The sequence below is a fragment of the Macrobrachium nipponense genome, chromosome 23 (assembly GCF_015104395.2).
Source record: "Macrobrachium nipponense isolate FS-2020 chromosome 23, ASM1510439v2, whole genome shotgun sequence".
In the NCBI taxonomy this organism is placed as follows: Eukaryota; Metazoa; Arthropoda; class Malacostraca; order Decapoda; family Palaemonidae; genus Macrobrachium; species Macrobrachium nipponense.
The window spans coordinates 63,923,185-63,949,678 of record NC_061090.1 but is presented as its reverse complement, the minus strand read 5'-3'; the positions used below and the strand labels follow the sequence as shown (position 1 = coordinate 63,949,678).

General features: G+C 40.3%; 1 protein-coding gene across 12 annotated transcripts in view; it reads right to left on the bottom strand.

Annotated features, from left to right (window-relative positions):
* The window catches only part of LOC135201365 (cyclin-D-binding Myb-like transcription factor 1), a 389,369-nt gene that overhangs the window by 252,192 nt on the left and 110,683 nt on the right, over positions 1–26,494 (bottom strand). For 10 of the 12 annotated variants that reach the window (XM_064230280.1, XM_064230311.1, XM_064230254.1 and 7 more), the window contains one exon: positions 16,633–17,182. In XM_064230280.1, coding sequence (XP_064086350.1) covers positions 16,633–17,182 — 550 coding nt within the window. The remainder of the gene's footprint in view (positions 1–16,632; positions 17,183–26,494) is intronic. The other 2 variants (XM_064230226.1, XM_064230244.1) reach the window with 1 other exon arrangement.

The window sequence follows — 26,494 nt, the reverse complement described above, 5'->3', positions numbered from 1 at the left end:
TCTTGACCAAGAAATAGAATAGATAAAAAAGATAGGAAATGATTTCTGCTACCCACCTCATATAACTGATTTATGTTATCAAAAATCTCACAAAAAGTTTTATAGTGTTGATAGTAATGAAAAAGAAATGCCTAAAAATGTACTTAGCTTTCCTTACTTTCGTGGATTTGAAACCATAAAATCAATATTTAAATCGTTTAATGTTAATGTAGTGTTCTCTTATAACAATACCATTAAAGATATGCTAATTAACCCTTAAACGCCGAAGCGGTAAAAATCAAAACCTCTCCCGAATGCCGGGGCCGGTTTGGAGTGAGCGCGGAAGCGAAAAAAATAATTTTTTCAAAAAATCACAGCGCGCTTAGTTTTGAAGATTAAGAGTTCATTTTTGGGTCCTTTTTTTGTCATTGCCTGAAGTTTAGTATGCAACCGTCAGAAATGATAAAATTATCATTATCATATAAATAATGCGATATATGATAGCGCAAAACGAAAATTTCATATATAATTGTATTTAAATCGCGCTGTGCGCAAAACGTTTAAAGGTAACAAGTTACTTTTTTCGTTGTAATGTAAACTAAATTGCGATCTTTTTGGTATATAACACATTGTAAAATGATAAAAGCAACACAGAGAAAATATTATCACAAAATAATGCATGAATTCGTAACGCTCGGACGTAAAAAAATATTTTTTTTAAATTCACCATAAATCTAAATATTGTTATAGAGACTTCGAATTTGTTTCAAGATAAAGTTAAATGATGGAATATTACGATACTGTAAGAGTTTTAGCTTACAATTGCAGTTTTCGACAACTTTTCGGACGAGTTAAAGTTGACCAAATGTCGAATTTTAAAAAAATTTTTATATGCAATTATTTCGGAAATTAGAAAAGCTACAACCTTCAAATATTTTTTTTCCTTTTATTCTACATGAAATTGCGCACATTTTCATATATAAAACTCTATGAAATTCCTAATATGAAACGGAGCAAATTTTCCGAGAATGCGATGTACGCAATTCGGAGATTTATGGCGGAGAATCTGCGCGCGGAGGGAAGGAAAGTTTTTTTCCTAAATTCACCATAAATCGAAATATTGTGCTAGAGACTTAGAATTTGTTGCAAAATGAAGGTAAATGATTGAATATTACTAAAATATAAGAGTTTTAGCTTACAATTGTGTTTTTCGACCATTTTGGTAGAGTCAAAGTTGACCGAACATGGTTTTTTTTTTCTATTTATCGTGATTTATATGCAAATATTTCGAGCATGAGAAAAGCTACAACTTCAATTATTTTTCGTTGTATTCTACATGAAATTGCGCAATTATTTCGGAAATTAGAAAAGCTACAACCTTCAAATATTTTTCCTTTTATTCTACATGAAATTGCGCATTTTCATATATAAAACTCTATGAAATTCCTAATATGAAACGGAGCAAATTTCCGAGAATGCAATGTACGCAATTCGGAGATTTATGGTGGAGAATCTGCGCGCGGAGGGAAGGAAAGTTTTTTTCATAAATTCACCATAAATCGAAATATTGTGCTAGAGACTTAGAATTTGTTGCAAAATGAAGGTAAATGATTGAATACTACTAAAATATAAGAGTTTTAGCTTACAATTGTGTTTTTCGACCATTTCGGTAGAGTCAAAGTTGACCGAACATGGTTTTTTTTCTATTTATCGTGATTTATATGCAAATATTTCGAAAATGAGAAAAGCTACAACCTTCAATTATTTTTTCGTTGTATTCTACATGAAATTGCGCAATTATTTCGGAAATTAGAAAAGCTACAACCTTCAAATATTTTTTCCTTTTATTCTACATGAAATTGCGCACATTTTCATATATAAAACTCTATGAAATTCCTAATATGAAACGGCGCAAATTTTCCGAGAATGCAATGTACGCAATTCGGAGATTTTATGGCGGAGAATCTGCGCGCGGAGGGAAGGAAAGTTTTTTTCATAAATTCACCATAAATCGAAATATTGTGCTAGAGACTTAGAATTTGTTGCAAAATGAAGGTAAATGATTGAATATTACTAAAATATAAGAGTTTTAGCTTACAATGGTGTTTTTTCGACCATTTCGGTAGTCAAAGTTGACCGAACATGGTTTTTTTTTCTATTTATCGTGATTTATATGCAAATATTTTCGAAAAATGAGAAAAAATACAACCTTCAATTATTTTTTGTTGTATTCTACATAAAATTGCGCACATTTTCATATATAAAACTTTATGTAACGGCTAATTTAAAATGGTGCAAACATTACCACAATCGCACGTATGATTTTTTTCAGAAGAGTTACCGCGCGGACGTAAGGAAAATGTTATTTTTTTCATAAATTCACCATAAATTGAAATATTGTGCTAGAGACTTCCAATTTGTTACAAAATGAAAGGTAAATGATTGAATATTACTAAAATATAAGAGTTTTAGTTACAATTGCGTTTTTCGACCATTTTCAGTAGAGTCAAAATTGACGAAGGTTGAAAATTTTGTCACATCCGTTTTTTATATGAAAATATTTCAAAACTGATAAAAGCTACAACCATGAGTTGTTTTTAGTTGTATTGTGCATGAAATTGCGCACATTTCCATATATAAAACTTTATGTAACGGCTAATTTTAAAATGGTGCAAACATTACCACAATCGCATGTATGATTTTTTTCGGAACAGTTACCGCGCGGATGTAAGGAAAACGTTTTTTCATAAATTCACCATAAATCGAAATATTGTGCTAGAGACTTCCAATTTGTTGCAAAATTAAGGTAAATAGTTGAATATTACTAGAATATAAGCGTTTTAGCTTACAATTGCGTTTTCTGACCATTTCGGTAGAGTCAAAGTTGACCAAAGGTTGAAATTTTGGCACTTATCGTTATTTATATGGAAATATTTCAAAACTGTTAAAAGCTACAATCATGAGTATTTTTTTGTTGTATTCTAAATGAAATTGCGCACATTTTCATATCATATATAATACTTCATGTAACAGATAATTTAAAACGGTGCAAAAATTATGTCAAAGTGACGAAATAATTTTTTAGATATGTCACTGATACTTTTTAGTGCGATAAGAAAGAAATTCGCGCTTGCGCGCCTGCGTAACGATTGTAAACAAAACAACGCCTTGATCCGTGAACTCCCAGCATCCCCCAAGGCGCGTGATTCAAAAGTTTTCAGCTGGTAGGCCTATAAGTATTTTTCCGCGAATTTTTAAAAAAAACTTTTTTGAGTCGACGTATGGTACATCCATTCGGCATACGGGGGACATTTTGACTCAACATTTAATACGTCCATTCGGCGTTTAAGGGTTAAGAATAGTCCCGTAACAAATAACATCATTTACAAAATTCCTTGTAAGGATTGCCCATCTTTTTACGTTGGACAGTCAAGTAAAAATTTATGTGTACGTATTAAGCAGCATATGTATTCAGTTAGAACAGCCCAGACTTCAAATGCACTGTTTATCCATCTGAGTGAAAAATCTCATTGTATTAATTGGGGCTATACCTCTGTAATTGCTAGATCTAATGATTATGTTTCAAGAAATTTACTGGAGTCAGCAATTATACAAATCACTAATAAAATCAACCTAAATCTTAGCCTGGGAATGTACCATTTGGACCCGTATATTTGTAAAATGTTTATGAAGGACCTTAAAACAAAAATAAATGAACTACTAATTAATTAGTCCCATATGTATATAGTTATTATTTCTTTCTCTCTCTCTCTCTCTCTTGCTCAATATGTTTAAATCCTTTTTTCGTCTTTTCACTAATTTTTGGGGGGAACATTTTTGTAAATTTCATGGTAATAAGTTGTATATGCTCCTTGTTTTTTCAAAATGTATTGTTTTTCTGGAAGAATATCTGTTGATAAAGTGTGGGTTCCTTCAAGGTGAGGCTGCTTAAAAATCGCTTATCCTGCCCTCAAGCATTTCCTCGTTTCTGTAGAGTGAAATCGACCTCATTGCTAATCTTGTAATGTCAGTTTGGATATTAAGCCCACTTTGACTATGTTTTTTCTCTGTACAATCAGTTGTGCCTGAGTAAAGGGTCGCACTAGACCGAAAAAGTGCTTGACTATCTCGCTTTTCAATTTTTCCTTCGTGGCAAAAAAACATTTAAATATATATAGAGATATAATAAATATATATATACATATATATATATATATATATAAATATATATATAAGTACATATAGATAGTATACATCATAACATTATATATGATATATATATTATATAATATTATATATATATATAATATATACATATATATGTAAGATATATACATACATATATATATATATATAATTACTATAATATATATATAGTATATATATATATATATATATATAATATATATATATATATTATATATATATATATATATATATATATATATATATATATAGTATTATATATATATATTAATATTATAATTATATATATATAATATAATATATATATTATATTATATATATATATATATATATATATAATTATATTATATTATATATATTATATATAAATTCCGGAAAGCTGACGATATGGATGTATAAAGATTTATTGTTGCGGAAACGTTTCGCACACGACTATGTGCAATTTTCTGTCTGTAAAAGGACAGTGTAACCCTTAAACGCTGAGCCGGTATTTCCGAAAGTGTCTCCTGTATGCTGGCGGCGTTCGGGAGTGAGTGCCGAAGCAGAAAAAAAGTTTTTTTCAAAAATTTACAGCACCCTTAGTTTTCAAGAATAAGAGTTAATTTTTTGGCTCCTTTTTTTTGTCATTGCCAGAAGTTTAGTATGCAACTATCAGAAATGAAAAAAAATATCATACATATATAAATATTGGAATATATGACACCACAAAAAAAATTTTAAAAAAAAACATATATAATTGTATCAAATCGCGTTTGTTTTGAGCAAAACGATTAAAGCTAATGAGTTCATTTTTTTTTTTGTATTGTACACTAAATTGCGATGATTTTAGCATATAACAAATTGTAAAATGATCAAAGCAACACAGAGAAAATATTATCACATATGATGCATGAATTCGTAATGCGCGGAAGTAAAAAAAAAGTTGTTTTCAAAATTTCCCCATAAATCGAAATATTGTGCTAGAGACTTCCTGTTTGTGCAAAATGAAGGTAATTGATTGAATATTACTAGACTGTAAGTGTTGTAGCTTACAATTGCAGTTTTTTACCATTTCGGTCGAGTTAAAGTTGACCAAAGGTCGAATTTTTTCTATTTATCGTTATGTTTTATATGAAAATATTTCAAAAACTGATAAAAGCTACAACCATGAGTTTTTTTTTTTGTATTCTCCATGAAACTGCGCACATTTCCATATATAAAACTTTATGGAACGGATAATATAAAAAGTGCAAACATTACGACAATCCAACGAAAGAATTTCTGATTTTTTCGGCAGAGTTACCGCGTGGACGTAAGAAAAAGTTTTTTTTTTCAGAAATTCACCATAAATCGAAATATGATTGAATACTACTAGAATGTAAGAGTGTTAGCTTACAATTACGTTTTTCCACCATTTCAGTCGAGTCAAAGTTGACCTAAGGTTGAAATTTTGGCACTTATCGTTATTTATATGAAAATATTTCAAAACTGATAAAAGTTACCGCCATGGGTTGCTTTTTGTTGTACAGTAGTACCTCGAGATACGAAAGGCTCTACTTACGAAAAACTCGAGATACGAAAGCCAATGCGAAAAATTTTACTGCTCTACATTTGAAAAGTTTTCAAGATACGAAAGGTGTTGCTGTAAAGTCCCGAGATTCCCCTGGACCACCGAGAACAATTTTAAAACTCCCGCGCCGCCAACCAAGTAAAACTCGCCACCATCCTCCCGCTCTCCATTGGTCTCTAATGCTAGTCACCCCATAAGGTCCTGCTCTCCTATTGGTCAGCATCTACCCCTTGTGCTTTAAGTATTCTATTGGTAAAAGGATGCTGTAAATTGAAAAACTTATTCATGCAATACATTTAATAAAAAAAAAAAACATTAGGTAAAGATAGAATAAAGAATAGAAATGAATTGTTATTATACTGTTTGGTAGTTTCAGTAGTTGAAGAGAGATACTAATGACAATTTATGGCTTACTGTGTAAAGTGATTGCTTGTTGATCGTTCGATACTCGTAAGTGCTGGATGTAAACAGACGTTTGGAAGCTTTTTTTTTTGTTTGTTTATTATAGTTAATGGTTACTTAATAATTATTTGAAATGAGTACATGCAATACATTTAATAAAAAAAATTGTGAATTAGATATCATAAACTATAAAATAAATCAGACTGCCAACAAATACGTATTTTTTAGAATTCTTCTTCTGTTTTATTATTACGTTACGTATACGTATGTTTCATTATAGCTTGTCAGTAACTCGGTATCTCCATTAGGTAAAGATAGAATAAAGAATAGAATGAATGGTTATTATACTGTTTGGTAGTTTCATTAGTTGAAGAGAGATTACTAATGACAATTTATGGCTTACTGTGTGCTAGGAAAAATGATTGCTTGGCACTCGTTCGATACTCGTAAGACGGGTAAGAGCTGAATGTAAACAATCGATTGGAAGGATTGTTTTTTGTTTGTTTGTGTATTAGTTAATGATTAATTAATAATTATTTGAAATGAGTACATACTGATTATTTACATATTTTATTGGCATATTCTAAGCTTTTAGCTTCTTAGGTTTAGATGTCAAAATCATAGACTAGGCTACAGTAGCAACCGCTAACATAGGCTAGGCTTATTGCTAAGGGGCATATGCTAAAGTCCTAATATATGCAGTAAAAATGGGTTGAACATTACATGCAGTTGAATATTACTCAAGTATGTACAGTATTTTGCCTTTTTGGGAGTCATATTTCTTCCGTCGGATCAGCGTTGTAAACCCTAGAACATGTGTTTTAGGCCTGGAAATATAATTTAACTGTTTTTGGAGGGCTTGGAACGGATTAGCCATTTTACATGTAAAAATGTGTTCCAAGATACGAAAAAAGGATTTTGACGTAGGAAAAATCTATTTCTGGGTGATTGGCTTGTGTCGGCCCTATGAAAGGATCCTTAATATCATTCTTTCTAGGACAAAATTAATCTAAAATTACAGAGAAAAAACAAAATTAAGAAAATGTCAGTAAAACTGACTCGCTCACTCTATAAGAAAAGAAGTGTCGGTATGAGAATAGGGGCGAGTGGGATCACTACCACGAGACATTCACCATTTAGACCTTCCAACAATCAAAATCCCCACTAGAGAGAGCTGATACTAACGGGTTGATGCAGTGCTACTACTACTACTAGGGACGCCACGGACAGCAGCGCCCCCTAGCGGTCATCCTTAATCTATGAACATCTTGTCCTGCAGGGAAGAGGGGCAAACAAATACAGGGTGGTTTCATAGGGCGACACGAGCCAATCACCCAGAAATAGATTTTTCCTACGTCAAATAAAATCTTTTTCTGGGCTCAGCTCGTGTCGGCCTATGAAAGAGTACCAGAGAAACAGACAAGATGGAAAAAGGACAAATGAAAATCAGTTGTAAAAAAGAGGGATATAATATAAGTGAATCAGGTATATTACAGAATACAAACTAAGTACTTAAAGCTAACTTATTCTAAACAATGACATAAAAAGAAAGCCAATAATATAAAGTACTTAAAATTAACTTATATTAAACATAATTATATACAATAATGCAATGCAATTTAACAACAAATAGATTCAACTTAAATAACGGTATTTACATAATAGACAAACACATTGTCCTACACCTTTCAGCATAAAAATAAAAAAAGGGTAGGTACACTGAAGTACATTATAAGTACATAGTGTGGATGTCCCTAGCAAAAAAAAAAAAAAAAAAAGGGACAATCCACCAATATGATCTCAGCGGCTAAGGCTAGAGTATCCGAGTAGCATGGCGATAGGGTGAGTCATGTTGGACGAGGTAGGTAGAAAGGAGACCTGGAGCTATACTATGACTACTATACAGTATCAGGAGAAACAATGTTTCCCGCTGCTACTGCAGAAAATTTTAAAGATTACAAGGACTTTAGGTAGTGACGTTTAAAGACTGTCGGAGATTTCCATCCAGTATACTTTTTAAGATCCTCGAAGTTCATATGTTGAAAGTAGTTAATTGAGGTGGCTACTCCCCTGATGTCATGTGCTTTTGGAAATGAAATCAGGATGGCTTGTTTAATGAAGTAAAGGATCTGTTGTCTAATTCCTTTACTGATAAAGTACCACCTTTTTCTCTCATGAAGAGAGAACCTGAGGATCTTGAGGATGTGCGAGATAGAAAGGCTCTTAAAGTTGATACTGGGCAGAGAGAAGGATCTTGCGGAAGTGGGATGGACTTTCCCAAGGAGCCCACCTTGCAAGAGGATCCTCATTTTTAGCCAAAAAAACTACGATCCGGAGCAAGCAGAACTTCTCCTGAGGGGAGGAATTCCACATGACCCGCATCTATGGATAGAGCCGACAGTTCTGAAATTCTAGCTCCTGAGCTAGGCTTAATAAGAATAACGTCTTTCTAAGAAGCATTATGAATGTACAAGACGAGTTGTCAGTATCTGATGCTAGTTTGAGGACATCATTTAAGAAAACCATGAGACTGCAGTAGGCCTTTGAGTAATGTGGTCTAAAGTCTAGCACAGGCTTTAGGGATAGACGTAAAGTAAGATTCAGTTAGGTCTATCTGGAAACCCAACTGGAAGATCTTCTTCGAAGCCGATTTATGAGTAGTAATAGTGCTAGCTGCTAAACCTTTTTCAAAACAAGGATCTGAAAAAGGATATAGCTAAGTTAAACTGTCATGGTTGTAGTGTTTGATTCTTTTAGGAAGGATGCTAATTTTTTAACAGCTGAGTCTATTGTCTAATAGTTGACTCTCTCTTATCTGATTCTAGGAAGAGGATGTGTTTGTTTTTTGGATCAATGTTAGCATCTTTGTTAGCCGCAAACTTCATGAAGTCCATAAAGTTAGGGTCTGAAGAATTCCTGAGGGAAGCGAACACAGTCCTCATTTGTACTGATTGTGACAGCTTGGGATTGGGAATCCGTTGAGGTCGGAGACCCAATTCCAGAAGCAGAGGATACCAGTTGCTCTTGGGCCAGTCTGGAGCAATCAGGGCTACTAGTCCCTTGAAAGTCCTCAGCTTGCTCAAGACTTTCAAGAGAAGATTCACTGGAGGAAAGACATAAATTTTCTCCACTGATTCCAATCTAACGACAGGGCGTCCGTGGCATAAGCCAGAGGGTCCAGGTTGGGGCCACATGCAAGGGAGCTTGTGGTTTGCTTGTGAAGCGAAGAGATCTACTTGGAGACCTGGGACTCTCCGGCATATCCACTGGAATGACTGTCGTCCAGGGACCATTCTGATTCCAGAGGGGACCGACCGGGACAAAGCGTCTGCTATCACATTTCTTACCCCAGTCAGGTGAGTGGCGGACAGATGCCATTGTGTTTGTCTGCTAGTGCAAAGATGGCTATCATGACATGGTTAACACCGTTTGGATTGGAACCACCCTCCTCTGTTGATGCAATGAACTACCACTGCACTGTCCAAAAACTAGTCTTAGATGAGACTTTTTCGGGGGAAGAAGTCTCTTCAGGGTAAGAAATACTGCCATTGCTTCCAAAAAAACGTTTATGTGGAGCTGGCGGAACTGAACTGACCAAGTCCCCTGAACTTGTTTGAATTGAGAATATCCCCCCCACCCGGACAGGGAGGCATCCGTGTGAATGGTTAACACTGGAAGGGGATATTGAAGGGGTACTAGTTTGGCCAGGTTCTTCACTTTTGTCCATGGACGGAGTTGATTGCGAAGGATCTGTGGAATTACTGACACTTGTCTCGAGATTTGGCGTTTGCTCTCGATCGCCAAACTCGGTTTATATCTTTCAGCCTTGGCTTTCAGGAGGGGAGTCTGTCACTGAGGCAAACTGAGAGAACCTAGGATTCTTTCCTGGCTTCTCCTGATGTTTGTTTGCATTTGAGAAATTGTTTCACAGACTTGGCTATTTCTTTCCGTTTGACCACTGGAATTGACAGATTGTGGGAAGACAAATCCCATTGGATTCCTAGCCACTGAAAACGAGCTACCTGGAGTAAGTATGGATTTTCGTTTTGTTTATCTGGAACCCCAGATGTTCCAGAAATTGAACTACCTTTTTCGTGGCTTTGAGACATTCCTCGACTGTTGGTGCCCAGATCAACCAATCGTCGAGGTATGCTGCTACCATATCCCCCTGAGTTCTCAATTGTTGCACCACCACTTCTGCTATTTCGTGAATACCCTGGGGGCTACATTCAGACCGAAGGGCATCACTTTGAATGAGAATGTCTGATTTCCTAGTTTGAATCCTAGGAAATGGGCGGAAACCAAGTGCCTGGCTTTAGGGATATGATAGTATGCGTCTGTAAGATCGATGGCAGCATGTGACGGCTCCACGAGGAAAGTAAGGTCCTTACCTGCGAGATGGTAAGCATTTTGAACTTGTCGCAACGAATGAAAGAGTTTAGCCTTGACAAGTCTAAGATTACCCTTCTTTTTGTTGAGCCTTTCTTTGGCACGCTGAATAAGCGACCTTGAAATTTTAGATGCTTGACTCTCGCAATAGCTCCTTTCTGAAGGAGTTCGCTCGCATAATCTGTCAATTCCTTTGAAGGTTCCTGATAAAATGATTTGATTGGAGGGGGATCTTTGATTCCAACTCCAACCCAATCCCTTGGACACTATGCTCTGTGCCCAATTGCTGAACCCCCACCTGTGACGGAAGAGGAACAGCCTCCCTCCTACCTGGGGAGCCTCACTGTTGTTGGGCGGGTTGACCTCCACGCCCTCCTCTGAACTGCCTACCCCTTGTCGCTCTTCCGTGCCACGCTGTGAAAGTGGCCTCTCGCTCTTGCTACCTCTCGACTGCCTATTAAAGGGAGGGTAAGCCTGACCTTCATACATAGGGTTGAAGGCCGGCGAGAGTGCGTAGGAGGTCGAGGGTTGCGACTGAGGAGACAACAGGAGGATGGGTTGGGTCTGTTTTGAGGTTGAAGGTTGTCCCTGTTGGGTAACGGGACGGCCTGAACGAATTGCTGTTGCTGCTGATGTTTTTGGTAAGGCTGGAACCTTTTACCAGACTTCTTTAGTTTCTTACCAGCAGCGGGGGCGGATTCTTGTTTCCTCTTAGAGGGAGATACCCCACCTAGCTCTAAGGCTCTGGTTGAGCCTAGCAGCCTCATGGTGCACCTCATTCACAGCGGACTCTGGGAAGAGGTCCGCCCCCCACATGCTGGAAGCCAGGAGTCTATTAGGTTCGTGCCTAATAGCATTCCTGCAGAACGTGCTTTCGGCAGTTCCTCCTAGCTTGGAAGAAAAGTCGAAGCATCCGTATTCTGAACTGTTTGAAGCTGAGACTTGGCCAGAATCTTAAATAGAGGTTCTGTGCCATACGTAGAGCAGCCATCTCAGTGATAATTAGAGAATTGAGGGATCTTCCAAACCTAGTTCGAGCGTCGAACTCTGCCTGGATCAAGGTATCAGGCAGCCTTGGAAGCCTTTTCGCCAAACTGGGTCCATTGCTCAGTCCGGCTTGAGCTTACCAAGCGTGAAAGTGGCAGGCAAGTTCTCCCACAATTCTACCGAAGGCTGGAAAGAGCGGAGAAGTAGAATCCGCTTCCCTCAGCTGTGGCATGGGCTCATCCTTGAGGACTGCCTGAAGAGTCGCTTCACTATTTTGGTAGTGAACGGAAGAGAAGCCTCCTCCTCCGTCGCAAAAATAGTGAAAGGACTCTTGATTGAAAGCCTGGAGCTTAGTGTTGGTACACTCCCAGTCCTCCAGGCAGTGAACCCATTCCCGCTGAGCGTGCTCTCTACTATAAAAGCACGTTCTCTCTGGAGATCTTGTCCTCCCTAGTGAGGGCCGCCACGGTCAGCCTAGCAGATCCAATGAAAGGCTGAGTCAATCCCGGAGGATAAAACTCGAAGTCCTCAATCCTTCGAGTTCCACACTCCGGGACAGAGATCATACCGTCCTTGAATGGAGCGTAAGCGGCCACTCTCCATGGGTTATCCATGGAGAAGGCTGGTAGCGACTCATAAGGAGGTAGCTGGAGAATACCAGCACCTGAACTACTTGTGGGAGGACTGGATGAGGAGCCTGAGCAAGCCCAGCTACTCGGTCCTCATTCTCTCTAACTCTGTTAGAGAGATCTTGGATGGACTGGCCCGACTGACTCAGGGTGCTCGACAGCTGTGCAAACATCTGTTCGAACTTGGTTCCGAGGGCGGAGACCTGTGAGCCTACCATCTCTCCTACCTGTTGCATCACCACTGCTGAGAAGGCAGTGGATCAAAGGTGCTCGGTCCCGCTACTCCAACCGGCATTGCCGGATGTGGATGCGGTGGAGGCCGGAGAAGGCATGGCTCAGCAGGAGCGCGAGCCTTCTCCTTGAAGCCTTTGCTTCTAGAGCTCTTGGAGTATGAAGAGCTCGGCTTAGCCTTCACCGTGTCAGCATAGGAAGTCGAAGACTTCTTAACTGAAGAAGACGACGACGACTTTTTTAGAAGTCGTCTTATGGAGGGTCTTCTGTTTTCTCTGTCCCTTCACCTTGGGGTACAGAGAGAGCGGGAGAGCGGGCAGGGATCTCAGATCCCGAAAAGCCTTGGAAAGAAGCAGTAGAAGAAGGGACAGGAGAAGATCCAGGAGCGCCCAAGGAAAGACCTTGGGCGCCCGACACACCTACCTCAACCAACAAATCCTCCGCACCTACCGCCATAGGCTCAATATTTAGGTCCAAGGTTGCGACGTCTGGGACCGTCTCTTGCGTGGCCACTGGCCCCGAACGACTGCTGCACCTCTGCTGGATGGAGGCGATGAGAGGGGGCTGCAGAGATAGGGTCAACGTATCCTGTTGACTTGCCGCCGGGGAAGATCTGAGCGGCCAGCTTCTTATCCAAGATGTATGGCTGGCCCTTGGCGGCGTTCTTCCCGAAGCCGCCCACCCAAGCCTTCAGGGTTGCTAGGGTGACTTCCCTCACACCGGCAGCCTGAAAGAGAAGGCGAAATGAAGCTTCTAGTGGCGGGGACGGGGTTTAACAAGCTTATGACTAAGTGTTGTTAGTAATACGATAAAGAAGTCTAAAATCGACTTACCCCCCCACCAGCTGACTGACAAGGTCATAACAGATGGTGCAGGCTTCCGGGTGCCAGTCGATCATGGCGTTGTGAGTCGTGGCACACGCGGCGTGAGACCTGCACTCATCGTGGGCGCAGGGGTCGTACAGAGTCGCATTGCACCCTAGGACCTGACAGTTGGTAGCCTGTAAGTGGAAAGATACATAAGCATCAGGAGAACACTTACAGCCTAACAATTGCTCCGCTGCATGCCGGAGAGCGAGAAAGTTAGATTAAACCAGAGCCCCGCCATAATATGTGTGGTAACAAGATGGTTGGAGTTTGTCCAAGGCTACGCCGGAGACAAGAGAAAGAATCCAACCAGGTGTGGTGGTGAGAGATGAAACCACGACGGAAAACGACGGAGATGGTATACACACAGTTATATAATACTAAAATTCATCGTAAAATTAGGGTATATCCTTAAATATAACGAAATAAAAATCAGTCTTTTCCCCGTCTACTAGAAGAGTGCCCGGGTGAGAAGCAAGCTCTCCTCTGGTAGCGGGAAAAAAAAGGGAAAAGGATATAGTAGGCAAGCAATAGACCACTAGTAGTGACCACCCCGCCCGCGGCGGAGCCAGACGAACTATAACCAAAGGTGCCCCGCTGCGGCGGAAGGCTCCGTTCGTTATAGTAGGGGAAAGGTGGGACTGAGCAAGGGGGGGGGGTGGGGGGGGGGGGGGGTGTTCCCGGCGTAACGCGGCGGGAGAGAGAGAGGGGGGGGGGTGGCCTACTCCTCCCCGTCCCAACAACTACCCACGCTCGGTGACCCGGTACCCGAAACAAGTGGTCGCCCTATACCCCAGCTGGGAAGAACCCCTGGCCTCCTCAGAGAAGGAGGGAGGAAGGCTACTGAGGTTGTCATGGAAACCAAGGGGTCCCCCAGACCCCTCCCTATACCTGGTAGGGAGGGAAGGGGAAGGGTAAGGTGCGATGGAACACGTGACCGCAAGTGGCCTAAGCCGCCGATAGCAACACAACCGAGGGAGGGCCACGTGAACCAGCTGTACCAATACATGGGCCGGACATGCACCTAGCTAGCCTAAACCCTAAATAGAACTAAAATTACATCGTAAAAGGTGCAAAAGACACTTTTAGTAAAAGAAAAGAAGCCCAGGAGGAGGCAAACTGTTCCGAGGAACAGTAGACTACTCGGAGCCAGCGATAGCCGATGAAGAGCAAGAGCGGGATGCTGGGCCAGAAACACAGATGAGCCCCCTAAATACCAAACTAAGAGAATTGGTAAACGGGCTAACCTAGCTAAAAAGGCGATGTAAAAAACGATGAACGTGATATAGTAAGCCCATAAGTACAAGAAGTCCCAGTATGGAAGACCGGGAATTCTTAACAGAGGCAGCATGGCGCCGCCACGAGTCGACCGGAAAAACCGTATATGACCTATTAGAAGGAAAATACTGGTCCCTGGAAGACTAAAATACGGTAAAATACTACTTATGAGGCACTTAACTTAGCCGATGCGATGGCAGCACGTTCCATGATAGATAAGGAGGTAAATCCAAGATAAACAGCACAAGTGAAAAAATGCGTAACAAACGCGTACTGCTAATAATTAAGGATGAACCGCTAGGGGCGCTGCTGTCCGTGGCGTACCCTAGTAGTAGTAGTAGCGGCCGCATCACCCGTTAGTATCAGCTCTCTCTAGTGGGATTTTGATTGGAAGGTCTAAATGGTGAATGTCTCGTGGTAGTGATCCCCACTCACCCCTATTCTCCATACCGACACTTCTTTATAGAGTGAGCGAGTCAGTTTATTTTACTGACATTTTCTTAATTTTTGTTTCTTCCTCTGGTAAATTTTTAGATTTAATTTTGCCTAGAAAGAATGATATTAAGGATCCTTTCATAGGCCGACACGAGCTGAGCCCAGAAAACTTATAATACGAAGCCCGCCTCGGAACGGATATTCGTATCTCGAGGTACCACTGTATTCTACATAAAATTGCGCAAATTTTCATATATAAAACTCTATGTAACGGCTAATATAAATCGGTGTAAAACATTATGACAAAGTGAAGAAATAATTTCTGAGAAGTGTCGCTGATGCTTTTTAGTGCGAGAAGAAAGAAATTCGCGCATGCGCGCCTGGGTAATGCTTGTAAACAAAACAACAGCTTGATCCGTGAACTCACAGCATCCCTCAAGGTGCGTGATTCAAAAGTTTTCGCCTAGTAGGCCACCTATAATTAATTTTTTCCGGGAATATTAGAAAAAAACTTTTTAGCATGGATGTATTTCACGTCAGTTAAGCACCCGACAGACAATTTCGTTGATGTAAAATACGTCCAATAGGCGTTTAAGGGGTAATAACATTAAAATTAGTACAAAACACAGCATTCTTAAAATGATGATTAAAAAAACATTAAAAGCCCCCAAAAAAGAAAGGAAAACAACTGCTGTCACACCAACCTTCAGGTACAACAGAAGAAGATAGATAGACCAAAGAAGGAACACAAACCCCCAAAGACAACTATGCCAGATATAGTTGAGTAGAAGAGCAACCACCATCTAACATTGGAATGGGTCTTTTAATATATATTGACTCTAAGATAGTCAGATAATCTGGATCCTTAGAATACCCTAATATGGTAAAGTGCTGCTTCTTGACCTCAATTTTCAATTGTTAGCGTGATCTTTTATATTCAAATGTTCTGGTCTGCTCAATCTTTGCCCCGTTCTAAAACTAAACCCTAAGAGACTGCAATAACGCATCTGCAGCAACCTTTTCGCTGATCCAATATAAGTACCAGGGCATCCTGGGTATGTAAACTTATAGACCACATTGGATCTCATGAATGGCTTTGAAACCAAACAAGCAGCTAATTTTACTGGGATCATTTGATATCAATTTTAAATTAAAGTAAGGTATTATTGTTTCAATAATTTGTTTCAGTTTCTGAGAAAATTTGGGGTTAAAAATATATGGGATTGAAGCATACATATTAGTTTAAAGTTTGTTGATGATTCTAAAAATTTGATCGTTGGGAAATGAAATATGGGCCAATATATATATATATATATATATATATATATATATATATATATATATATATATATATATATATATATATACACATGCAAGTGAAGTATAGCTTTCTTTTATTTTTACTCTCTTTTTAATGCTTTGTCCCCAGAAACTAACAATTTCTACGATACTTTCTTCACTCAGTCATATAAAAACTGAATGAATCATATCATGTTATATTACCTATTATAGAACAGGGATGCCAGTAGCATAAGAAACAAGCTGTAATACAACCAAAAAATAAATTAATTAATGTTCCTTTTTTGTATGAGTAGCAGTTGGAATGGAATAGTTACAGGCAATGATGATCAAGTCCCCTAAAAGTAAATTCAAAACTTCCGAAACGAAATTCTTCTATTACCTGTGAGCAGATCTGTCTGATATTTCAGTCAGTAGAGGCACTTGTTCCTCCATCACGCTGATGCACTGCGGATTTTCATGATAATCACTCACAATGGAAGTTTTCACAGATGCCAATGCAGAGCTATGTAGAGGCTGAGACTTTCGTTTATTACAAGATGATGACACAATAATTTTACTGATAGTATCTGGCTTGTTCTGCAGTCTTATTTGAATAGGCTCTACAGAGCTTAATTGCTTGGGTCTATAAGGCAAAATATCTGAAGCCATTTTGGCTACGTGGATACTGGCCGATGAAGAGAGACCTTCGAAGGAATGTTCTTGCTTGCATCCAACTGGTAAAATAGATGACGCAGATGATGGGACAGACGACTTGGTGTCACAAACTGTGATGACTGCTGAGCTTTTGTTCTGTTTTCTATGAGAACACTGTGACACAGACGAAATTTTTACAGAGTTTGATAAATCAATTACTTTTAATGCCAGATTCCTTTTTCCAGAAGTTCTACAGTGCAAGTCCAAATCACCAGAATTCTGTGGCACAGGATCTTCTGAAAATGAAAGAAAATCACATGAAATATAAACACACTAGTACTTCATATGCTAATACTGACATTACAACTTGATATTATAATCACAATGGTATATAGCAATTAATATAAAAAAATATACACACTAACATGCAAAACAAATACCATTAAACATAAAATCCATTTACAGTATATGAATGCCAGTTCGAAGAAAATATGTAAAATTCTGATGAGATCATCTATGTTTCCATTAAAGTAAAGTCAATCAGGGTACAGTTATTTGTCTATATTTGTTTCTGGATGTAATCTAACCCATATTCTACTGGCCAAACACTCTTGTTCTAATATGGCCATGAAGTGCATTTGCCAACAAAGCCTTGAGGACTGCACAACACATTTCTCCAACAGTAAAGTAGGCCGGCGAAAAAAAAAGTGGAAATGGTGATAAAAGCAAAAGATTGGTATTGCAATTATCCCAATAAATCAAAATAAACCTCTGGCCACCTCGATGTATGGCTATTTCCATGATGACTGACACTTTTCTAAAATGGTGGCAAAGTTGCATACTCTCCATTTAAAGATTGTGAAATCATATTCTGATATTCTTACCGTCATCAAGAGATCAGCTGAACCCACCTTTCCAATATAGGCACCATTTATAGCAAGCGCACCTGCAGAGGGCTGTGCAAACCAGAGTTATAGCACTTGTACCTGCCATGGCATTCTTTCTTGAATCTACACTTATTCAGTTCTTGGCAAGACTCTGTTACCGTAGGCAAACCTGTCCAATATGAAGAGCAGGCACCATCAATCTGTTGCCATCTCCAGCAGTGGTGGATCTGGAAATCTTTCATGGGGGGCAGCGCACTTAGGATTATCACATAAACATGTAAAATGTACACACATTTGCTACATATATATCAATGTTTCTATATGAATGCACACACACACACTTATATATATGTATATATATACACTTTGCAGCATACAAAAAGACTATAGTACTGTATATTCTTTGAAAGTGCAGCTTTGTAGGTCAGCAGTCATGTAAAACTAGATATTGCTAAGACAAGAACATCAGTCTCTGAACTGTATATGGTTGTGGTTGAGATATCTGCTTATTCATGAATGTAGTCATGTAGGTCAGCAGTGCCCTCTTCAGTTTTGCTACAATCTTCAGTATCCCCTTTATTGATGGATTAATAATAATAATGGTTATTGTATCATCTGCTTGAGTTAAAACAATACTGGTCATTCCTAAGGACGATAGCCCAACTTCCAGGTTTTGCAGCAAACTCCTGTGCCTATTTATTTGTCTTGTTTGTGTTTTCATATTGTCTGGCCTATATACATTAGTTATAGTATGTGTTTGCTTGTACTTTTGTATGTGCTTCCATACCTTGGACAGGAATTCATCTTTTGTATTAGACTAAATAAAAAAAAATTGACCTCATTGTTGGTCTCATGAGCATTTACAAGTGCTGCACCATCTATTATAGTAGAATCAGTGGCAGGTTCTTTTCATGGATGCCTGATGCTTGCTGTTCTTATATAGGCACAGCGGTAACCTTTGCTCTATTGCTTCTGCCAATTTTGTGCCAAGGATGGTGGTGAATTTTGATTTTCTTGTTGAAAGAATATTTGTTCCTACACAATATACAAACTCTCGGTCCTTTACATTGTGAATTACTTTTGGTAAAGCTAGAAAACAGCCACTAAATTCTTGGACAAGGTGGTTAGGCAGTAACTACTGTCCGGTAGGTGGGACCTACCCAGGTAAATGCATTCCAGTTTTGCTTTCGGCCATCATGCAATGTAGATGTGCTTTCGTGATCTCTTGCCTGACTGTCGTTAAACTAGATTTCCCCGGTGGGATCTTTTCTTTTCTTAATTTTTTATATATTGAATAGCATACTGTGTTTGATATTTATTAATATACAAACCCATGATTTGTGATAGCCTTGCATGTTACCTTCCCCCAGCATGTGTTCTCAGGGCCAGCAGCCAAGTGCATAACATTTGCCCCCTATCATACCCTCACACCCTCTGTTTGTAACGGTGCGACAGTACATCTTTTATGATTATTTTTTGATGTTGCTCTTGCCACATGAGGAGGGTTCGCAAGCGTTGTTGGAAGTTTTTGCACTTCCAATGGCTCAGTCAGTAGCTGCCCCTTCATTCTCGTTTCTCTCTCCCGGTAATCTTTCCTTATGGTGTTCTCTCCTTCAAGAGTGATCTGTCCTTCGCCCTCTTTGCTTGCTTGTCAGGTGAGGCAAGGGCTGAGGTTGGCAGTCAGGTGAACTCTTCACAAGGGCCTCCTCCCCCTTCGTAGGGTAATTACCCTCGGAGCGAGAGGAGTCCTCTACTAATAATTTTTGCTTTTTTCTTCAGGTTGACAGTGAGGGTCACAGGCGCAGCTGTAGATGGCTGGATTGTCATTTTTTTCAACTTTGGCACTCCTGTAAGCTGTGGTACTGCCTTGTACCTGTAGACTATCTATTCCTGCTGTGCTTCCTATCTTGATTGCTCCTGTTTCCCAGACAAAAAGTCATAGGGCAGCTCCTGCTGTGCCTCCTGCCCCCAGCTGCCCTGATTGCTCCTGTTGCTGTTACTGATATTCCTGTAGTCATTGTCAGCGGGGCTACTCCTGTATGTTCTCCTGCCGCAGCTGCCCTGGTCTCCCGTTGCTACTCCTGTAGAAGATGTTGGAGAGGAGTTCAAGGAAGAAGTCCTGTGAGATGAGCACCTTCTTGAAACTTATCCTTATCTACACCTTCTGCTGCCTGCTCTCCTTCTTCTTCCAAGGCTCATCACTTGAGGAAAAATAAGGCTGCTTCTCCCGTCCCCACAACCCCATCCCTTGAAATTCCTTCAAGGTGCTGCCTCCTTTCAGGGAGGCAGTGGGTTCTCTTGTTAGCTCTTCATGACCTTCAGACTTGGGAAGTGAATCGCACAGCTCGCAAGGTCTTCCGTTTCCGGGAGCTATCGGGGCGTACAGACTTCATTTGCCCTCACGTGGCCAGTTCTTTGAAATCCACTTCTAAGACTGGTGCTGTGCCGGTGCTGTGCCAGGGTCTCGACCTAGCCGAGGACTCCGAGTGCTCGATTTTCTATGGCGTCTTGAGCATCCTGAACTAGTGCTGGAGAGACCTGTCCCATTCCTGGTTAAGGCACAGGGCGAGAGAAAGAGCCAGGACATGCAGTGTCCTGGCTCTCCCTGCCAGTACTACACTGTACTTGACCAGAACCCAGTCTGGTGCCCAAGTCTCTGACTGAGAACCAGAAGAATCAGTGAGGAGATTCCCATAAGAAGTCCTACCGAACATCAAAGGGACTACCTCTCTTCAGGGAGGCAGGAGTCTATCGTTGGCTTTTCCCACTCATAGGGCAGGAGCCAATTTGCATCCTCCTTGGGAATCTGGCATTTCGGGAGTCTCGAGGGCAGGCTCAGTCTCTGACCGAGTACCTGATGTCTCAGTCTAGACCAAGCACCTGGAGAAGCAGGAATCCTACTGGACTTCTAAAGGACTGCCTCTCTTTACAGAGACAGGATTCTCTCATTGACTCTTACTAATCATAGGGTAAGAGCTGATTCGTATTCTTCTCTGGAGTCTCGTGTTTCGGGAGTCTCTAGGGCATGACTTCTTCAGGCTTCACTCTCAGTCCCAGTTTTAGAAGACTTCATCTAAGATTAGAGCTGGGCCAGTCCCTTCTCTATTTCTTAGGAAGCCAAGAGGGGACTGCTCCTAATGATCATTCTTACGAAATTTTTGCCACGCACTCGAATTCCTTGAAATCCTGAGTTTTTTCAAGTGCTAGGAATTCTGCAGAATATCAGGCACTTTTCAAACCAGTGCTAGAGGGTCTGGTTTAGGCACAGAAACGAAAGTAAGCGCAGAGACAGGTTAGGTGTTTTGACACCACCTGCCGACTCTGCTTGATCAGGTCCCATCCATGTATTTCTGGTGATAGAAGTTCACTCTCGACGTGGTTCAGAAGTCACATAAAGCCATTGATCCCCTTGCTGAATAACCATAGTGTCTAGGATCTTAGGGTCTGAATACACAGGATAGAAGACACAGAATACCCCTTTAAGCTTTCTTCTCAAGAGGCTTCAGCCTCAAAGGAGACTAGAGTATTTAGGGAGAAAAGCAATAGTTCTTAGCAGATGAGTCTCATCTTGGCTTGATTTGTATGCCAAGCCAGTACCTGGTTGCAATTGCACCATCACCTGGGTTAGGCTCAGCTCGCTTGTCTTAACTCGGCTTACCTGCTATGCCAAATCCCTGGTCGCTCCATGCGATAGGGTCAGCTGGCTCGGTTCGTTTGCTGCCCAGTGGATCAACCGAATTGAGTGCTCAGCACTGTTCAAGTGAACTTTCTGCTCCCCTCAGGTTGGTGCTTTGCCATGGCATAACGATCCTCCTCCCTGTACTGTCAGTCGTCTCAGGTTGACGACAGCCCATGGCTACCCCGCCTGCTGGTTCACCTAGCAGGACAGGTAGGAATATCCTTTCTCCTTACCTTCTCGATTGTCCCAAGAGGTGCAAGACAGACAGAGAATTCAGAGGAGTTTGTCTCTCTCTGAATTTGGCTACAAGGGTTGGTATATCAAAATCAATCCTCGGATCATCTCATCATACACTCGAGTAGTTGAGGAAAGTTTTCATTGGGGTCTATCGATTCTCCCTTGAAGGAGAGATTGGAAGTTTCGTGCCTCAGAAAAACTAGAGTGTTTTTCTCTGGGAAATGAATACCTTAGATTGTTATTTAGCAGAGATATTTGTGCCGATTCATCAGCACATTGATCTTATGAGTAGTACTGTGTCTTCCCCTGTGAATAGCCTTCACTGCTCAAGGTCCTTGCTCTTTCAGGAGTTCACTCAGTTTTAAGATGCCCAATCAAGTTCTCTTCCCCTCTGCTGCCTCAACAGGAACAATTCTTCTTTACCTCAGAAGGGTCCTGTGCCAACTGCTTCACCCAGTCTAGATCTCATGCTGTTTCTTGTTGCCACGAAGGGTATCCCCTCTCACAACAAGACAGCAAGTCTGGAGGACACCACTATTGTTTTCCTCCAAGCAGTCCCTATGAGATTTCTTCCCTACCCAGCACCAGTCAACAACCTGTGCTAAGAAAAAGGACTTTGTCTTAATTCCGATCTCCAGTTTTGTATGTCCCAAAGTCGTCTTGACCCTTAGGACCAGACTTTTATTCAGTTCTGTCCCTAGGTCTTAAGGGCCACATAGATGATACGACCGGCGGGTCAGGTTCTGTTCTGTCTCCAGCATCCGCATTGCCCGTAAGACATTCAGATTCACTTCAGTTTCCTGAAACCTGGTAGAGTAAGGACGTGGCCCTCCGATCAGTGATGATGCTATAGACTGCGCCCTTCCAGCAGAAACTGGAAAACCACAGTGAAAAAGGAGAGCTACTCAAACCTGGCATTAGATGGTGAACGATTCAGGGTTCACTACGACTTCTGAGACAGAGTCGAGACATTGATATCTGCCTTTTGAAGGGTGACATTAAAGAAAGTCCATGCAATTTTCTATCATCTCTGCCATTGTCGAAGAGACGAGATGCTGTCTTAAGAGACAAATCTGTCTGATGATTCTCACAAGGGCGTGTGCGCCTTAATGAGAGTCAAATGCCATCTAGAGACCTGAGATCCCTGTGATGGCAAAGCAGAGAATTTCTCATCAGTAGTTGAATCTCAACTGAGGAGAAACAATACTACTTCCATGTGAAAGACTAGGCCGAATGTGGACCTATGTTTTCCACAATTGAATCAGAGAGAAGTAACTCTCACAGCTCTGCCCAAAGAAGTCCTGTCAATGACACCAACCAGCAGAGATGGTTCCAATCCCTGGAATGTTACAGAGGACTGAAAACAGTTATCAGGCTATTTCTTTTGCTGTTCGGTGAGAAAGCCTATGCTTGCAAGGATAGGCTTTTAGCCTTGAAGACACAGGGATTGTACTTGGAAGCAGAGCTGGCAGGTTGGGTGACAAAGTCTTCCGTCATTTATTTCGAATTCGCGGTAAACAAACTTTGTTGTAAACCTTACGAATTTTTTTTTTTAAATGTTGAGAAAAGACAAAACTGCTGAGTTTATCTGAAAAAGTCGTTCTGATTTACCACTGTTCCATGGGTCAGGAGCAATGGAGCAGTAGACCTCTAGACTCCTGTTTTACCAGGCAGTAAACAGAAAGATGGTAGGGAGTCTTCTGAGATATATCTCTGTCTGATGATTCTCACAAGGGCATGTGCGTTATGTTACAGACCGAGGTCCGCTACAGTTCTTAATTATAATAAACAAAATGGATTCAACACCAACAGTTGAAACTGGGGATACGAATAAAGAAAGAAACTCAAACAGAACAGAAGTTTATTTACAAGCTCACTAACAAAGATAAATGCAGAATGGTTTCTCCTGTTTACATAACAAAATGAAACCTTATAATATGTGAACTGGGGAAACATTGCAGTAATGAAATACTTGCTGCCCAGTTTTGCAGCGGTCAAAATCAGTGCTCGAAGCGAGAGTTTCTCAAACGGAGACACTAGAAACTTCAGACGGCTTCTTGACTCCATACTGCAGGAAGAAATGCTTCTGTCTTGAAACTCGAAGGGTGGGTTACTTCTCAAAACCACTTGTAGGATGATCCTTCTTTGAAGGGTTGCTCAACGTCGAGATATCTCTCTCTCTCCAACTACGGATGACTTTACTCGTTTCCGTTCACACTCTCTCTCGTGAATCCTCTTCCTCTCATATCCTTCATCTCTTCCTTATTCTCTTATATCTCTCTGATGATCTGATTTCTCTACTTCCTCAGTCATAAATGATATAATATTAATATAATATATATATATATATATAGATATATATAAGGCGATCTGGGGGTGGGTCTGAAAAGGGCTGAGCCTACCAGCGAACGTCATAGTCTCCCAACAGAAACTTTTTAGAAGGATCTAGACGAAAAGTTACATCATAATACTTGGCATTTCTAGCGACACGACGGCGCGTGCTGAGTTCCATAACACACCTGGGGATTCTCGAACAATTATGAGAACAGGCGCCTCCAACATATGCGCGAATGCCTCCTTGCTGCAGACCTACTCGAAGAAGATGCATTTTCCTTTCCTTTAATATATGATACTTCGCTATAGAGCGATTACCATGACACTTTCCCCCAAAAGAAAAAAATGAAATTGACTGATTTTTTTTAAAGAAACAAGAATCAAACAGCAGGGGAACAATTCTGCATAAAGCTTTAACTCAGTTAAACAGGCACATTCACAATTCATCGGATTAAACTTCGAAATTCTTGAGCACCTCGGAGCTTTTCTCCAAAACTAATTTCTTTCTATGACAGATACTATGGGCACGGGAGGTGGCCATGGCACGGGATGTTCGTTATAATTCTTGAGCAAGTTTACATGCATCCGCTTTGCTCTACGCTTACCCATATCAATTAAATAGTTTAGATTTCCCCTTTTCTCTAAAACTGAAAAAGGACCTTCGAACTTACAAGATAAAGAGGGACCTTCTTTCTGGACAAATACTAAAACTTTATCTCCCACACAGAAACTTCTCTCTTTCGCTCTAAGACCATGTTTCCGTTTAGTTTCCCCTTGACTTTCATTCTCATTCGCCTTTGCTAGTTGCCAAGCATCTCTTAAATAGTTTTTTTTATAACACTCTAGATTAGTTATGTAGTCCTCTCTACCTTCTTTATGCATTAAATTACATTTTAACATTTCCAAAGGACCTTTAGCGGTGTGACCGAACACCAGCTCGAAAGGACTAAATCCTGTAGTGTCATTCGGTGCCACCCTTAAAGCTAACAGAACAAAAGGTAACTTTTCTTCCCAGTCATGTTCAAAGTTACTACACAGTTTTCGTAAACAACTCTTTAACGTTTGGTGAAACCGCTCCACAATGCCTTGTGATTCGGGGTGATGTGTGGAAGTTACGAGTTTAATGCCTAACTCTTTCATTCTATCCTTGAAATATTTGGATACAAAATTACCATCATTATCACTGTATAGTACAAGGCAGACCAAACTTAGAAAAATAATCTAACAATCGTTTAACTACGGTCCTTGCGTTGCAGCTTCTTATGTGTACCGCCTCTGGATAGCGAGTTAGTCTATCAATGATTATTAACAGATAAATACTCCCTCCCTTACTTCAAGGCAAAGGTCCAACCATATCAATAACTATATTCTCAAAAGTTTTGCCTACTGAAGGAATATTACACAATGGAGCTCTGGGAATTACTTGATTCGGTATTCCGGCAATTTGGCATTCATGACAGCTTAAAACATACCTCTTCACGTCACTTCTCATTTTAGGCCAAAAGTACGCCCTACTAATGCACCTGAAAGTTTTATTTACTCCCAATTGTCCTTGCTCATCATGTGCTAACTTCAAAACTAGTTCACTAATTGTTCGGTGATTTCCCCTTTACTACCCGACTTAGGATGAACATAACGACATAAAACTTCGTCTTTTAAACAAAACGTTTCCTTACACACATTATCGAGGTCATCATTCAGCTCACATTAAAAAATTCGGGTTAGTGTCTCATCCTCTCTCTGAAACTTGACTAGCTCACCCTTATTCAAAAGGTTAGTGCTTAATTCATCACAGTAACTATTACTTGATTCCACTACAGCGACTACTTTATCCCTGACAGCTAAACCTTCTGCTTGGCTATTACTGTCTTCACCGATAGAGTCAGGTCTCTCAGCCACACTCATGCCAAGATCAACCTTGCCACCTCTATCACACTCGTTCGAATCCACGAACAAACTATGACCGTAGTCTGTCTGTATCTAAACCTGACCTAATTACTACCATGTCAGGCACTGGAATATCCCTCACAACAGGATAAAGCTAAGTCATTACCGACAATAATGTCAACGCCATCAACGGGCAAACTGTCAACAACTGCTAGTTTCACTTCTCCTGACACTACCTGACTTTCTAAGTCTACCTACAACAAAGGACAAAGAACACAATATGTGAACTGGGGAAACAGTGAGGTAATGAAATACTTGCTGGCCAGTTTTGCAGCGGTCGAAATCAGTGCTCGAAGTGAGGGTTTCTCAAACAGGGACAGTAGAAAGTTCAGACGGCTTCTTGACTCCATACTGCAGGAAGAAATACTTCTGTCTTGAAACTCGAAGGGCAGGTTACTTCTCAAAACCACTTGTAGGTCGATCCTTCTTTGAAGGGTTGCTCAACGTCGAGATATCTCTCTCTCTCTCCGACTACGGATGACTTTACTCGTTTCCGTTCACAATCTCTCTCTGTCGTGCGTCCT